Source organism: Molothrus aeneus, chromosome 5, assembly GCF_037042795.1.
Source record: "Molothrus aeneus isolate 106 chromosome 5, BPBGC_Maene_1.0, whole genome shotgun sequence".
Taxonomy (NCBI): domain Eukaryota; kingdom Metazoa; phylum Chordata; class Aves; order Passeriformes; family Icteridae; genus Molothrus; species Molothrus aeneus.
Window position 1 is genome coordinate 34,865,881 of NC_089650.1, and position 15,563 is coordinate 34,881,443.

The 15,563-nt window shown below is 37.1% G+C and overlaps 1 protein-coding gene across 2 annotated transcripts in view; it reads right to left on the reverse strand.

The window, feature by feature from the left end:
• Nucleotides 1–15,563, reverse strand: part of CNOT2 (CCR4-NOT transcription complex subunit 2) — an 85,819-nt gene that overhangs the window by 24,292 nt on the left and 45,964 nt on the right. For both annotated transcript variants that reach the window (XM_066549645.1, XM_066549646.1), the window contains exon 2: nucleotides 10,713–10,835. In XM_066549645.1, coding sequence (XP_066405742.1) covers nucleotides 10,713–10,823 — 111 coding nt within the window. In that variant the 5' untranslated portion in view covers nucleotides 10,824–10,835. The remainder of the gene's footprint in view (nucleotides 1–10,712; nucleotides 10,836–15,563) is intronic.

A 15,563-nucleotide genomic window follows, 5' to 3' on the forward strand; every position in this document is an offset into this window, starting at 1 on the left:
GCAGTATATTACACATCAATAAAAATGTCTGACTCTGCCTGTATAAACACAGATTTTACTTGCAACAAAGACCACAGAAAATCTAAAAGCTTTCAGGTTTTCTACCCATGCATCCAGAAGACCCATCGTTACAGAAAAAAGAAATATTCATTTACTTAAATCAGAGGTCTTTTTCCACTGCAAAACACGCCTCATACAACCAGATCCTTTCCTGCTCAACAAAGGGGTGCTTCGTATTGTCATTCACAATATGATTGGCTAGGTAGCAGCAGGTATATACAAACAGATATGAACTTCAGGTAAGATTCTAATGTTAAAATTATAATATATTGCCCTAAGAGCTGGCTTCATGCTTCTACACAGATATGAACAGGACCTACAAATGTCAGAAGCAATATTTTCTGCTCTACCATGCCCACTTTAGAGAAATCACATATCACCAAGAAAGAAGGCAACTAATGTAGGCACTTGACACTAGATTTCTACCCTTTGTTCTAAGAGGAAAAGAATAAGCTGTTCTCCATGCTTATAAAGAAATGTAAGGTATTAATAACTTTGAGAAACAGGACATATACTTAAAAACTTGGGAAAAAAACCCCTTTGTAATCTTAAGGGAAGTTAAATATTTGAACATCCATCCCTGCTTTTGCTGATCAGCTGTTCACCAACACTAGGTACAGCTGACTGTCCCCCTGTGGCAAGAAGTTATTAGCTGTCCTAATCCCTCCATCCACAACAGAACATGCTATTTCTACTTAGTAATACAAGGGCAAATAGCTGCTTGTTTAGTGAATTAGTCTGAACTTGGACTAAATTTCAGGATGGTTTCAAGGAAAAAAATGTCTGGATTCTTAGACATAAGGCAATTTCAAGGGTTTTCAGCGTAAGAGTAAAGAATTCAAATCAAAATAATTTTACCGTGATAACTGCAAACTGCTTTGTTGATATCATCTAGGCAGATGTAAAATTCAAACAAACCTTATAAACCAAATCTGCTAGTTGTCTATACTGGGGCCAAATCCAGATGGTAGAAATGAGAAAGAAGACAGGCAGGGTAAGTCACTAAGTATCAAAAGTAGCATTCATATCTGTAAGTCACAAAGTATTTATGGGATTTTTTGCATATATACAGAAGACATGAGAAAGAAATTACAGAAGGCAATTACCATAGACCATCAGAAAATATATCAGAACCTAACTCAGCATACATTTTACACATATTGAGAACAAAGTGCAGGTATTTGATAGTAAGCAACTATAGGAACCAACATCCACACTAGCATACAAAAAGGTTTGAAATAGCAATACAAGATCTTTCTCAGTGAAGAACTCACTGTGATCTAAAACCCACTTTAAGTAACACCCAGTGGCTTCAGCTCAGCATTCATATAACCAGGTTCACAGGCCATATCTGCATCAGCAAGCGATGCAGACATAGGGAAATACATTTGTTAAAAAAAAAAAAAGTTGGTTCTGGGGGCCTACCAGCTGCTGTATGTTTTCCTAAACTAAAACACTTGATGCCATGGACTAGGTGTCCATTAGTGAGTGGCACATGTCTGGTGCAGTGCTGCAGCATCTCTTCCAACCTGTTTTCATTCAGAAAGAATAAAATTCACTCACACTTAATATTGCTTTGCAACACGAACCAGAGAATGCTGAAGTAGGGACACTTGGGAGACAAGATTTCAAAAGCACACTTCCCCCCCACCCCAAGATAACAAATTGATGTTCATTAAACACTGATAAAACAAGCTGACACAGTAGTTTTTTAAGAAAGGAAAGACAGAGTAAAATGGAGAGGTTAAAAAAAACAATATTCAAGTTTAACAAGTTGGAAAATCCTAGCACATGTTGCAAGGTGTGAAAAATTATCATTCTATGGGAAAAAATGAGAGTCAGAAAGTTATAAGACACCTTCTGAGACAATGATAAAGGCATACAAGTTCAAAAATAAAAGTCAACACAACAGACATTGAGCTAGAAACATCAGTCAAAAAGTACTACCAGCTTTGGGACAGATAAGCAAAACAGTTAAGCCAAAAAGGAATATCCATAAGCACAGCTGCTCAGGGAATTAAAAAATTGCTGTGGTGGCATGTGATGTAATAAGCAGAAGATGGTACAGACCTCAGCATAAAGTCTTTTATTTATAATGTTAATTTGGGGTAAAAAAACCAATAATTAGAAAACCCCTAAGAGGCAATAGATTACTTTAAAGAGAGAAAAAAAGAATCCCACCTCTTGTACAATGAGTACTACTTGATTTTAAAAATTCAATTAAAAGCGGTAGCAAATAATATTTATATTGAACACTGCTTATTAGAAAGAGGATTTTCTTTTGAAACATTGCAAAGTAGGTCACATCTATTGTGCCACTTACTTTTTACATGAAAAGTTAATTGCAAAATGACTTGTAGAGAAACCTTTATAGAAAATCATAATAAAGGCCAAGTGTTGAATTCAGTAAGTCTGATAATTTAATGTCATAACATACTTAGAACATCAAAGATAACAAGCCTCAAGAAATAAATCAATAAAAAATCCTGTGGATCTGTTCCAGGCAGATTAAATGCAGCATTTCTCAAATCTTATGGACCAGGAATATGCTGTATGGATATCTCATTTCATCTCTACTTTATTAAACATCTTTTTCTGTCATATCTAAGTAAGGAACTGTTTAGAATCGTCTTGGTCTTTTATTATTTCCATACAATTCAGATCAGCAACAAAAATTAAATTCAGCAAAACCTTAACCTCTATTACCAGAACTTGACTTGCACTCAAAGCCTCTGAGTCACTATTATAGTCTACTCAAGTTTGGTCCAGCAAAGATAATGAAGATTCAAGATGAATGGTATTAGTAGTACTAAAAACATTTCTTCTGGCATTTTGCAATCATTATTTCATCTGACTGGGCTACTTGCTACACAACACAGAATATAAAACAACTCTCCAAAAGCATACTTGCAACTGTGACTGGTGGTTACTTGAATTTCTTTTTGTCTACCATGGCCAAAAGTCATAACCTTAATAAAAACCAAAGCAGACTAAGCCTTAAGGTGACTAAAGCCTCTTCCAGTTGCTAAGACCTATTAAGCTTTACCCCAATTATGTTACAATCTTAGGGAAAAACCACTCAGAATTATATGTGTAACAACCTAAATCAATTTGTAAGTGGTTAACAGCCGCAAAACCCAGCATGGGATTTCTCCTTCTATTCCTAAGTTGTATCAATGAACTAGGCAGACTTTTTTTTTTTCTATTAGCTTTCCCAATGTTGCTATTACAAGACAGAGGAGGCCTACGACTTGCCTCTCCCATGGGACAGGGGGACTACTGAGCAAAAAAGACCTTGTGGAACATGAAGGCTGCACTTTATTTTTCAGGATACAGGAAAGACCAACACTCAGTACTGGCAGGCTGATGACACTCAAGACATGGACATCATTTTACTCATGAGTCTCAAACAGTCACTGCAATTTTGATCGTGGAAGATTATGCATCTAAACTCAAACCAACGGATGATCCAAGTTATCAATTCTGCCCAATTTTGCTGGACTAATCCACACCAAGAACCAATAAGCTGCAAGGGGCTCTCAGACAATTCCCTATCCCTAGTGCTGAGAGATTTTTCTGTAACAGCTTTCATTACTCTTGATCAGTTTACTGCAGTAAATTCATTTGAGATTGTCAACAAATCTAAAAAAAAAAAAACCAGCACCAAGAAATGCTTAAATTTGCCAGAACTGTGAAGAAAACACTGCACTTTACAACCCTCTCGGGAGGGTGCAGAACACAGGAGCAGAGGGGGTAGTGGGAGGAGGCCCTGCAGCAGCGCTGGCTGAACGGGCTCCTGCCTCCCCTGCCCTGCAGCATCCTGCTGCCCCCAAGCACAGCCCCAGCTCGGCCTGGGGACAGCTGCCTGCCACCATCACTGCCACGGTAGCACATGTCAGCAGGGTGGCACCGAGAAAACTCATAAAACAATTCTGTGAAGGCTGCTACATTACCTAGTTATAGCCCAAAGCTACTTTCTTAAACATGAAGCAAGCCTAGCTAAGATATATAGATTAAGCACTACAAAGTCAACTCCTAGAAGCAAAATGTGTTAGAATAAGCAAGTTTGTGAGAAGTATCTGGCCTGATAAATGATGGGATTCTCACAGATGCAAACATCAGCATAATTTTTTATTTACACTACTTTATTTCTGGTATCTGCCATCTGTGCTGCACTATTTAATAACAACATCTGACCCACAGCCTCAAAAGAAGTAAGTGTTATACTGACGTAAAACCAGTAGTAAAACAAGTCAAGAAATAACAGATAAAAATACTAGACTCTGCCAGTTTTTCAGTAGTATTATTAGTCTTCCTCGTTACACCACCTTCTAATATAGCACTCCCAACAGTCCCATATTACAAGAAAGTATTTCCAAATCTCAATATCATAAAACAATGAAAACCTTGTATACATATATAAATACAGGTTATTATCTGCCAGTGAAAATTATTACTGATGTAAATAATTTGTGAAATATAAACTCAAATACAATACTGTAAAGTAAATGAAATTTTATTCAGTCTTTCATATTTCATAATTTCTGTTTGGTTGTGATCTTCTGCCTCCAGCAGCACTTGGCAAGCACAAGGAGGTAGGACCACACTTCTGATGGCAGCAATATCTCAAGATCTTAAAGACAAGATGTTGCTTTTGAATTACAATGACACTATTACTGTGAGGTTAACATGGCTACCCAAGTAAAAACAAATTCTCCCTGTGTAGAGACATTGTCTGATAGTACAGTTTATCAATGAGCCAAATGACTACTGAAAGCTCATTGAAAGATGCTATAAAAAATGCCAAAGCAATTGAGAACTAGGACAACAAAGCAAATATTTTACACCAATTAAATAACCAGCTGCATACAAAAAAGCAAAACCAAAATGCCCACCACTGAGCTCATAAACCATCAATATTACAAAACAGCATGTTCAATGAAATGAGTTATTGGGTAAGAAGCCATAGCCCTTCCCTTCTAGAAAATGCACATGATTTTATGCATGGAATTAATCTAGTTAAAGACCTCACTTCAAAAGCTAGAGCTGACATATAAAAATTATTATACATTGTGAAGTGGAGATGCAGTAAAATAAAGCTTCTAGATGAAGCTAAGATGAAAATCAGGAAAGTATAGAACACCCACCACAGTCATTCAATTATTCTATAAAAAGCCTAAATACAAACAGAATCATAATGAAAATTATACTACAGTCATCAACAGTAAAATTAATTTCCTTGTGACATAATTCCAAATTGTAAAGGGATGTGAACTAACTTACATTTGGATATATTTTTCAGACACATATTTGCACACTGTGTGAAATAGTATAAAACACTTTTGTCTCTAAGCAAAATTAATTTATGATGTATTGTCCTATTTGATAAATCCGTTCATGTGCAAATTCATAGGTGACACAGTAAAGGGTACATTTTGTATTTGAAACTTTTTGTTCTTTCAGCATACTGTATAACTTTCTTATGAAAATGCACACTCTAGGCAGAATGATGATAGGCTCTGAAAGAGAACTGCATTAAAACACAAAGCTCCTGAAATTGTTACTAATCTCATTCCCTGCCAATCCTTCCAACAATTTTGCCACTTTTGCCACTATCAATTGCATTGCAATTTCCATACATTTAAAGTTTGTTTCCAATAGGGTTTTTGCTTGTTTGTTCTTGGTTTTTTTCCTTGTGTTGGTTGCTAGGGGTTTTTTTTAAAAAAAACCACATTATTGTGTACTCAGTAATACATGCAAGGAATGTTTAATCACTCTTCTGGAAGGTGAAAAGTAACTCCTATTGCTTCGTAGCTCACACTTCAAAGAGTGAAGCCTAAGTCATGTGTTTCACAAAGCAAGCAGCAGGGCAAACCAACTCACTATTCAGTCAAATCTACAAGAATGCTTACATGCAAAGTAATGCATGTGAAAATATTCATTTGCCATTTATAATTAGGACATTATTCTATTTATTTCTCAAAATAAACTTAAGGGTTTTTTCTCCCTCCACAAATGGATCAAAACTATTCAGACAATTACAAGTTAGGTTAATGTACAGTATCTCTATTCAGCCAAGCAGCATTAATGTGAATGCTACAACTACACAAGGGGGTTTCCTGGGAATTCTTAAATACATACAACTGCATATGAAGCATCTGATGTAAAATTATGACTAAGGCAAGAAAGATACCTTAGGAAACACGATACCATACCATTTTCCTCAGAATCCTGAAATAATAGTATTAAAAAGTCAGCAATTTATCTGGATCAATGAGGTTCAGCAGCCTTAAAGTCAAAGTTGTCTCCAGAAAACTGACTAAACTCTTACACACTTAGTTTCCAAAACTTAGCAAGATTCTGGATCTCAATCATAATGGCAAGCTAAACCTTCAGGGTTTTCTCTCTTGTAAAAGTACCACCTCCTTGTAAGGCCAAGTCTTTCAAAACACAGTAAAAGTAAAGGTTCTATAAATCAGTTTAATAGAATCACAGTAAAAGGCCTTTGACCACCCTTTGTTGTATCAGCATCACTGACATCTGCCTTCGTGCAACTGTCTCATGACAGAGGAACCCCTGAATTTCATCCACCACAGACATGCTTCAGCTCAGGATGGAAGAAACCTCTGAAAAGCAGGCTCCCAGAATCAACAACCCATTTTTCTGTACACAATATCCAAATCTGGGGACTTCCTAGTGCTAGGGAGTTACACAAACAATTGCAATGAGACAAATCTAATCTTCAAGCTAAATCACACCTGCTACAATTAAAAACACAAATCGGAAGTATTACTACTACCTCACTGCAAGCATTTTACTATCTGTTGAGCAACTGGAAAAGAAAATGAACAGTGAAGGTCTGGGCCAAGATTTGAAAAAAATACTAACTGGAAAAATCTCCTAAGCTTTCCGATTGGGTAGACCTTCATTAAAATGCATGTGTGTCTACTGTCAGATTTATGGCTACAAAACAACAGAAGGTGACCTTATCTTACACTCTCAAGTACACATTTTCAGTGGGTTGAGCTAGATTGGTCAAACCTTGTGGAGCCCTTCTTACATTCTCATACTTGAGAAATCAAAGAAGTTCAGACTGAATTGGTCCAATCTTTTCTCAAAGCTCACCTGCATTTTTCTTTTGCTCATTTAACAACTGTAGTTTCAAAAGTACATGAGAACCATGAGTTACCAATTTCTACCACTGTCTCTCTATTCAAATAAAAAGACATGTATCCATGTCCTGAAAATTATTTTGCTGAGTGCACAGACAGCTCAATTAAGTTTGTGAAATTAGCAACAAGTAAGCTCTACAATTGTTTTGCGGGTGCCCAGTGCATCATCTTATCAATTTATATTAAAAGGATCCTACTTGTTGCCAGCAAAAAGTTACACTATTTTCTAAACCCGTTCTTTGTTCTGTAAGTACTGTAAAACAACTTATTTATTTCCCAAAGGATTATTGACCTGCTTATAATGCACTGACCAAGTGCAGAAATATTCACAGACAGAGCATTTAGGCATATACTCTGTTTCTCTCCCCTACTTAGCTCAGCAAGCATGTGATGATTCAAGTCAAAGCAACTTATTCAGTAAAAAAAAAAAAACCTAAGATGGCTTGAATAAGATGTAATCTCATCTAAGGAACCATATTGTGGGCCTAAAATAACTTATCCAATCAGTATCTGTATGATCTTGGAAGCACTTGCACATGTGAGTAACAGGCAACTTTTCCATTTCAACTACTGTATTAGTCCTGTTTATTTACAACTGCTTTCTCTAGTGAAAGAATAGGTAAATTGAAAGAAAGCTTTTATATCTTAGCTACACTGAGGCTGAAATAAAAGTAACATGTCCAAAATTATTTGCTGCTAGTTTTTTCCCCATGTCAATAGTATTTGAAATTTAGGACAGGATTTAGCTCGACTTTACTGTAAAAATAAAGCGAGAAGTAAGTTTTGAAGTTTATACAAATACGCTTGCAGTAATAGCCTTTACTCTAAATTTTAGGAGGATTTCACCATTCCCTAAGTTGCCCCATTCCTATACTCCCCAGCTTTGAATATACATAGACACAAGCAGCAACAGTTCTTTGGAAAGCAGTAACTTTCATGATCAGAATCACTAAAACTTCAACAAAATTAAAACTAGAAACACCTAGCTATATCCAGTATAAGGGCAAATATTAAACAAGCTTTAGCCCTTGCTGAAAAACAGAATTTAGGGAGTCCATTCACAGAAGCTTCCACCAAAACCATTCTATTTCAGTTGGAAGAACTCTAGAAAATAAATGAAGCATAAATGAAGGACTCTGCATTCATATGTAGATATCATACATTGGAGAGAAAAAAAATTACATTTCAGTAATTTTTTTATAGGTCAGTTGCAAAAGCCTGCAACATTAATTGTATCTGCTTTCAGTAAAGACATAAATGGAGCTGAAAATGAAAAAGGAGGAATAACTTAAACTGCAGTAAAATTGCACCTTGTTTAGATAATATAAGAGTAATTTGCTTCTTTTCCCGATATTTCTTCTGCCTTTACTTTATTCCCATAGTAGATGTGAAGACAGAAAGATTCAAAGTGCTTCAAGATCTAGAATGCTGGAATTTTTCCCCCAGGTGTTCATAAAACTGGATCTAGCTTTTGAACATTAGTCTTTATTAGCTTACTTGGAAAAACTTCTGAGCAATTTTATTTTAGCCTGTCAATACAGAGTCAATATATTTATTTTACTTTCATATACAGCATTTTTAGCTGAATTCTAGTTGAAAGACTATTTGAAAATATGGTTATTTTCAAGAGGCAAAGGTTTACAAAGCTGCGCAAGAAGTTGGAAACGAAGAGAATGTAACAACCTTTGCAACCCTCCTTATCTACTGTGAGCCAAGTGAAAGAGCAAATGGAACATGTAATACACAGTATACATTTAGCTATACCTGAGTGATCAAAAGGGTACAGTCAATATTATTGCAATAAATTTATTTTTATAAAATTATAAAAAAAGTCAGAATAGCATATAACAGTTTAAAATTTCATAAGCATAAACTCAGAAAGTTGTAATGGTCAACAGTTAAGCTACAGGACTTGGGGAACCTTAAAATAATTTAGAAATAACATTTTAAAAAGCTTTTGCAAATCCACTCTTCTATTTCCTGTTGGAATGACATCATTCTTCTGCCAACTACAGGCTTCTATGCCCCATTTTGGCCACTTCTCCCACAGGCCTTCAAGATTTCTCATTTGTCATTCCTGGTGTAGGGAACACCCACCTTCCTCCTCTTGAAGTGCCATTCTAAGATCCACTTCTGCAATTCTACCTACAGCAAAAGTAGGCAACTAAAACATTCATTCACTGTGTCAACAATGTGCCAAGCCATCAGCTTTCACTGTGTACGCTGTGCCGCATAGCATTTATCTCACTTTATCTTTCTTACTGCACCATAATGATTTTACCCTCAGTGCATCTAATCTAAAAGTAGGGATTTAAGGTACCAAATCACTTTGGAGAAATTCTCTCTATTGTTTTTGAGTGCTAGTTGCATCTCTCGGTGACCAGAGAAAGGATGTATATTCCACATCATAAATATTCCATTGTGCCTATGGGCATCTGTGGTACATGTATATGTGTAATCAACACAAAGAGAAAAGAACAGCCCATTTTGTTTTGTTTACACTGTACTACATTTTAATCCTTTGCTGGCTCTTATCAATTTATGAAACTGAATTGGAAAGCTGCATTTATACTTTTTTTTGTTTCATTTTGTCTGAAAAGGCCTTCTACTCTCTAAACCTATTTCCTTCTCTTTGAAAATCTAAATTAAAATTCAGCTAAGAGTCTGTAGGAAATGCTTCTGTTGACACAGGCCAAGGTCTATCAAGACTATGTTCACAACTGCTATTAACCATATTTCTAGACAGTCTTGGAGGCAGACTTGAAGCATTTTCACCTTTTTAAAAATTTGAATGGAATTGGTTTTTTTTTAATTAGGAAGAATGTGTTGCCTATACATATCAAATACAAGCCTGCCATGAGATTATATTACTGACCTGCAGATGACATGAACTTCAAGTCACACTTTCAAGTCCTCCATGTATTTCTTCATGCCACTCCATGTAAAAGTGACACACTTTACTGCCTAATATATTTATCTTTGGTAAGAGGCAGCAGAGCTTCACTAATGTCAATGCAGTTCTAACATACAATTTGTCATTAATGAGGGGGAAAAATGTTTAGGAATTGCTAGTTTTGTAACTGTGTGGCATTCCAAATAGGAGAAATACCTAACTTAGATTACTTCAGCAAACAAATTGCACAAAGCATTTTCATCAGAAACTAAAAATGGCTAAAGATATAAAATGCAAAACCACAAAAAAAAAACCTGAAGACCCTGCACAGAAACACAAGATGTAATCAATAACTCAATTTAAATTACAAACACAATGCTTCAAGATGAAAAAAAAAAAAAACCAAAACACAAAACAACACTGGCAAGCATATGGCTGAAGTTTACATGAATAAATTCACTGAAATTAAAGCACTTGCCGCTGGAAATGTAGAGCTTAAAGCTAAATGAAGACCTTCCTCACATACATTTCACATATTGAAACTAACTCAGTACTGAAAGGAGAAAAAATAAGCTTATTCAACTTACATCTTTTTCTGACCGATGTGGGAACATCGATGATTGGCTGTAGTACATGTTCTCATCATGGTAGTCACCATCAACCCCCTCTACAAACTTCTTCCTTGAAGCACCAAACATGCTGTTTGTCACCTAAATAAGAAGAAAATGTATTATACACCATATATTATTTGGTTTGTTACATAGTTGGTATATATTTTAAATATATATCTATAGAAGGATGGTTAAAACCCATTTCTAAATATCTGAAAATTCCTCTTAAAAACACTTTGCAATATATTGCCAGTGTAATGGTGCTTCCAAGAGGGATTTTCATGTGACAAACTCATATTCCAGAAACAATTGGGGTGGGGAAAGGGGACATATTTTCATTTTTTGGAAGGGTGTTGTTACATTTATTTTACACTCAAGCTTACTTAAAATTACAACATGTCAGAAAATAAAAGAGCAAACTTCCCTAGTTTTCCTCTCCTCAGGTAAGCATTCAGCCTAAAAGGAAATAATTAACAATATTCTTTAGAACTCAGTCACCTTAAAAGAAATAGCAAAAATAAAAGAAAGAAAAAAATAAAGATCTGTGAAATCTTCCATATTTCATCACCAGAACTTGGAAAACCAGCTTTCAACTTGACCCCACTCAGATCCATGATAAATAAGAGAAGGTTGAGCTTAACCACACTCAACAACCTCATCACAGACTGGCAAAGTTACTGCAGACAGCCCACAAAACCCCACTAGATTTCATTTTACCCTAACTCCCAGAATCGCACATGCACACAGTGCTGCTAAGTCAGGAAATGGAAACCAGAGAAACAGCAGCCGCACAGCTGGTCACAGAACCTTAATTCATTAGAAAATTCAATCCTGCAGCAAGGTCACACAATGTCACTAAAGCATCGCCTGCACACAGTGTGTACTTCTCTACCTTGCATTTGATCACCTGACTATGAAGCTCTGGCCCAGCACAGTGTGCGCTAACCAAGCCCTGTTTTAACCACCCAGGTTAATGTTCAAACCAGCCAAGTGGCACATGCCGGTCAGCACAGAGCAACTTCCCAGTTCCTTGCACCATATGGGGAGACTGGAGAGAGGGCAATCCAACAGGGTGATAATCAATCCTGAGCTACTGCCCTACAGAACTTATCTTCACAAGGATCTTTATAATCTCAAAAGGTAAGGAAGCTAAGGTAGAGTTTGCTTATGAAATGCTCTGAACCTTAAAATTTACTATCTTCACTATAGCATTAGATAAACTTAAAAGACACAGGATTTCAAACTTCTTTTTTTTTAAAAAAAAACCAGTCAGTCTGCATTACCTTAGGCTCATGCTTGAAGCTGAAATTTCAAAATATTTATTTTGGTTGGCTTCAAGAAGAGTTACTTTCAGCCAGAAATCCTCTTGACAGAAATCCCTGCTGACACAAAATTACTGTGATATTCCTCACAGTATGGCTTATTCAAAAATTTCCCCTTTACTGATGAAGATTTCCAAGCAGTATTTAAATAACATGGCTGTTCCTAGACTGGTAACAACTAAGCCTCATGGTTTCAAAGTCATAGTACTTTTGATTAAAAGTAGTCAACACCTGGGATGCATTTAATACAGCTATACTCCACAGAATGATCTCAAAACATTTGGCTGAACAAGAGTCTACTGTACTACTCCTCCAAGAGGATTTCAGATATTCAGACTACTGATATTCCAGAACAAATGTAAAATCTGTTACAAATATGTGAAGGATGGCATGTAAAGGTACTACATACCTTCCCCAGATGAAACTTGTCTTTTATGTTTTTTACAAAATATGTGCAAATATAAGGTCCCCAAGTGCTAGAATGCAATCAGCTGACTTTCACACTTATAGTGAAGCTTTCATTACACTGTAAGCATATCCCACTGTGTTAATCCCCTTACAATGCAATTATCACCTACCAGATGGGATGGAGCATTTAACAGGCTAAGGGGATTATCTTGTCCTTTGCTCTGCCTGAGTAAAGTGCAGAGAGATGAGCAGTTGCCTTTAACTGCAGCAAAAAGGATAGTGAAATGCTTTGGCGAAGCTATCTTCAGCAATGAAGAGAAGCTGCAGTCTCACCCAACTACTGCTCCTGAGAAGCAGAAAAGCAGCTTTACACAAATCCCAAAGAATTCTTTGGTACTCCTTTAATAATACATGGGATAAGTAAATGATTATTTTTTTGCCACATAACCTTCTCTTGTGATACATCATCAGAATAACAACTGAATTGTGATAGAAAGCAAGTCCCTGATGCATATGTGGTACTGTACTAATGTAATAAGAAACCCTGAGCTACAATACAGGAGCTATATAAGAGGAAAAAACTATTGTCTTTGACACAGCAGATTTTGATCTTATTTCTTCAGAGCTTTACACGTGGCTGGCTACCTATGTACTGTAAAGATCTCTAAGTCAGTGGGTCAAACCTCTCAAAATATATGTCTATAGCTGCTCCAAGAAAGTAGGTCCAAATGTAGTCTTTCTACTGAAAAGTTGAAAGATATTTTAAATTCCCCACTAAATTCAAACTTTCTAAAATATTATTTTCTATACTGAAAATCATAAATGACAGTGGCCCAAAAAACTAATCAAGACTATTCCCTGAAGACTGATGAAGTACAATGATATTAATATGGAGTCTGACAAGGGCATGGTTATAAAGAAAGAAAATGAAGAAAACTTCTAATAATTAGATAAATATTGCTTTTTTATTGGAAATCCATATTTCTACATGACACCTAACAGGACTGTGCTGATGAACTCCAGAGAAAACACAGCAGGCTGCAGCTATAGGGGAAGAGGGGAAGGCTGAGGAGCCTGCAGTGCTCCTGTCTGCTACCCAGCTGCATCACTGCACCCAAGACCTTTGAAGACTTTTTGCTGACACTTCCTCACAATAGCATTTTTGTATGTGATTTTGTGTTGTTCAAAGCTGCCAAGCGAAGCAGTCGCATGCAGTGTTCAACCTGTCCAAACTCCCACTGAGGGAAGTGGTACAGGCAGTGGAGGGCATTCTGGCAACCACCTAAAGGATTCATGTTAGGCACCCCTAACATGATTCCACTCCACTAGAAAGAGCTGTCTCCTGTTCTTAGGGTGAACCACAGCACAGATCACAACAGAGAAATGTGGTGGTACAATTTACACCACTATCCAGCCCTGTCACAAAACTAACAGCACAGTAACATGAGGCAAGATGCTAAAAACCAGTAACAGAAAGAGCAGGAACTGGGATTAGAGACTTAAACTGCAGCTGCTGTAGCGAGGTTGCTTACTTTGTGCTCACTCTGAAGCTAAAACCAGCAGCCAATTTACCTACTTCCCAATAGTCACTGGTGACAGTAAATGGCTGGCAGACTTCTGAATCAGAGCACTTATCCCCATGCAGACTTTTATATTACAGCAGGTCTATGCAATGACAGTGTCATACTGTTGCCAGGTTAGCAGCAGGCACCTTCCAATCCATGTTAACTTATTCCAGAATTCACTAACACGCTCATTAGTCACTCATGCTACAGGCATATGCACAGATATTGGAAAAACACTGTTGTGGTACTCTTTGTAAGAAGGTGTGAGAATAACTGGGTCTGTGCCAAATGCAGACAGATCTGCAGATGGAACTTAGTTGCTTATTTCCTAGGACAAGAAGCCACTGAGAAACCTCAAATGCAGACTGACAAGATCACTGCCCAATCAGCTATGAAAGTAAATACAGCAGAGTTCATGAAGCCCTTACAAATAGATCTTAAACCCTTTGGAAATTAACAGTGACCTGAGGTTTTTGATCTTCAGGTACAGGGTCTAAATTGGTGATGTGAAGAGAGGTAGAAATCAGCCCTTATATTTCAGTTCCTCTTTCATATATATCCATATACACATGCCAACACAATCTCACAGAAGTGGTATGCCAACTGCATGACAATTTTATTACACACAGAATTCTTGTCTCTCGACTAATGTCATGCTTCCCATCTCCTAATCCTCTAAGTACTCTTTCTTTTCTACTGTGGGAACTCATTTCTCCGTTGCACAAGACACACTGGCAGTGTAACCATTCATTAAAAATGTAAAAACAGTGCACTCAGGTCAATTCATTCTTTAGCGTAATGTTGCAAAAGTACTTACAACTCCCACTGGTAGTCCCATGCAAAATATTATTAGAAAATATTCAAGGTGACAGAGGAAAGAAAGGGAAGGAGCTACATATTAGGATGGAGTTAAAAGAACTAACCTAATACATGGCCACAAACCACATTGTCCACTTCTGATCAAGTGAACACATGCACTTCTTTCAAAGTGAGTGAAAGAACCTGGCTCAGGGCAACCCTTGGTATCAACAGAGGCTGGGATATGAACAGATCGAGAGCAGCCCTGCCAAAAGGACTTGGGTGTGTTGGTGAATGAGAGGCTGGACATGTGCCAGCAGTGTGCACTCAAAGACCAGAACACCAACCGGATCTTGGCAATCCAAAGCAGTGTGGCCAGCAGGGCGAGGGAGGGGATTCTGTCCCTCTGCTCTGCTCTGGTGAGACCCCACCTGGAGAGCTGCATCCAGCTCTGGGGTCCCCAGCACGGGAAGGACATCGCCCTAATGGAATGAATCCACAGAAGGGCCACCAAGATGACTGCAGGGATGAAGCACCTCTCCTATAAGGAAAGGCAGAGAGAAATGAGATTATTTAGCCTGGAAAAGAGAAGTTTTGAGGGTATTTTAATTGTGGCCTTCTAGTACCTGAAGGGAGCCTACACAAAATATGGATCATGTACTGACAGGACAAGAAGGAAATTATTTTAAACTGACAGCAAGTAGGTTTAGGTTAATGTTACGAAGAAATTCCCT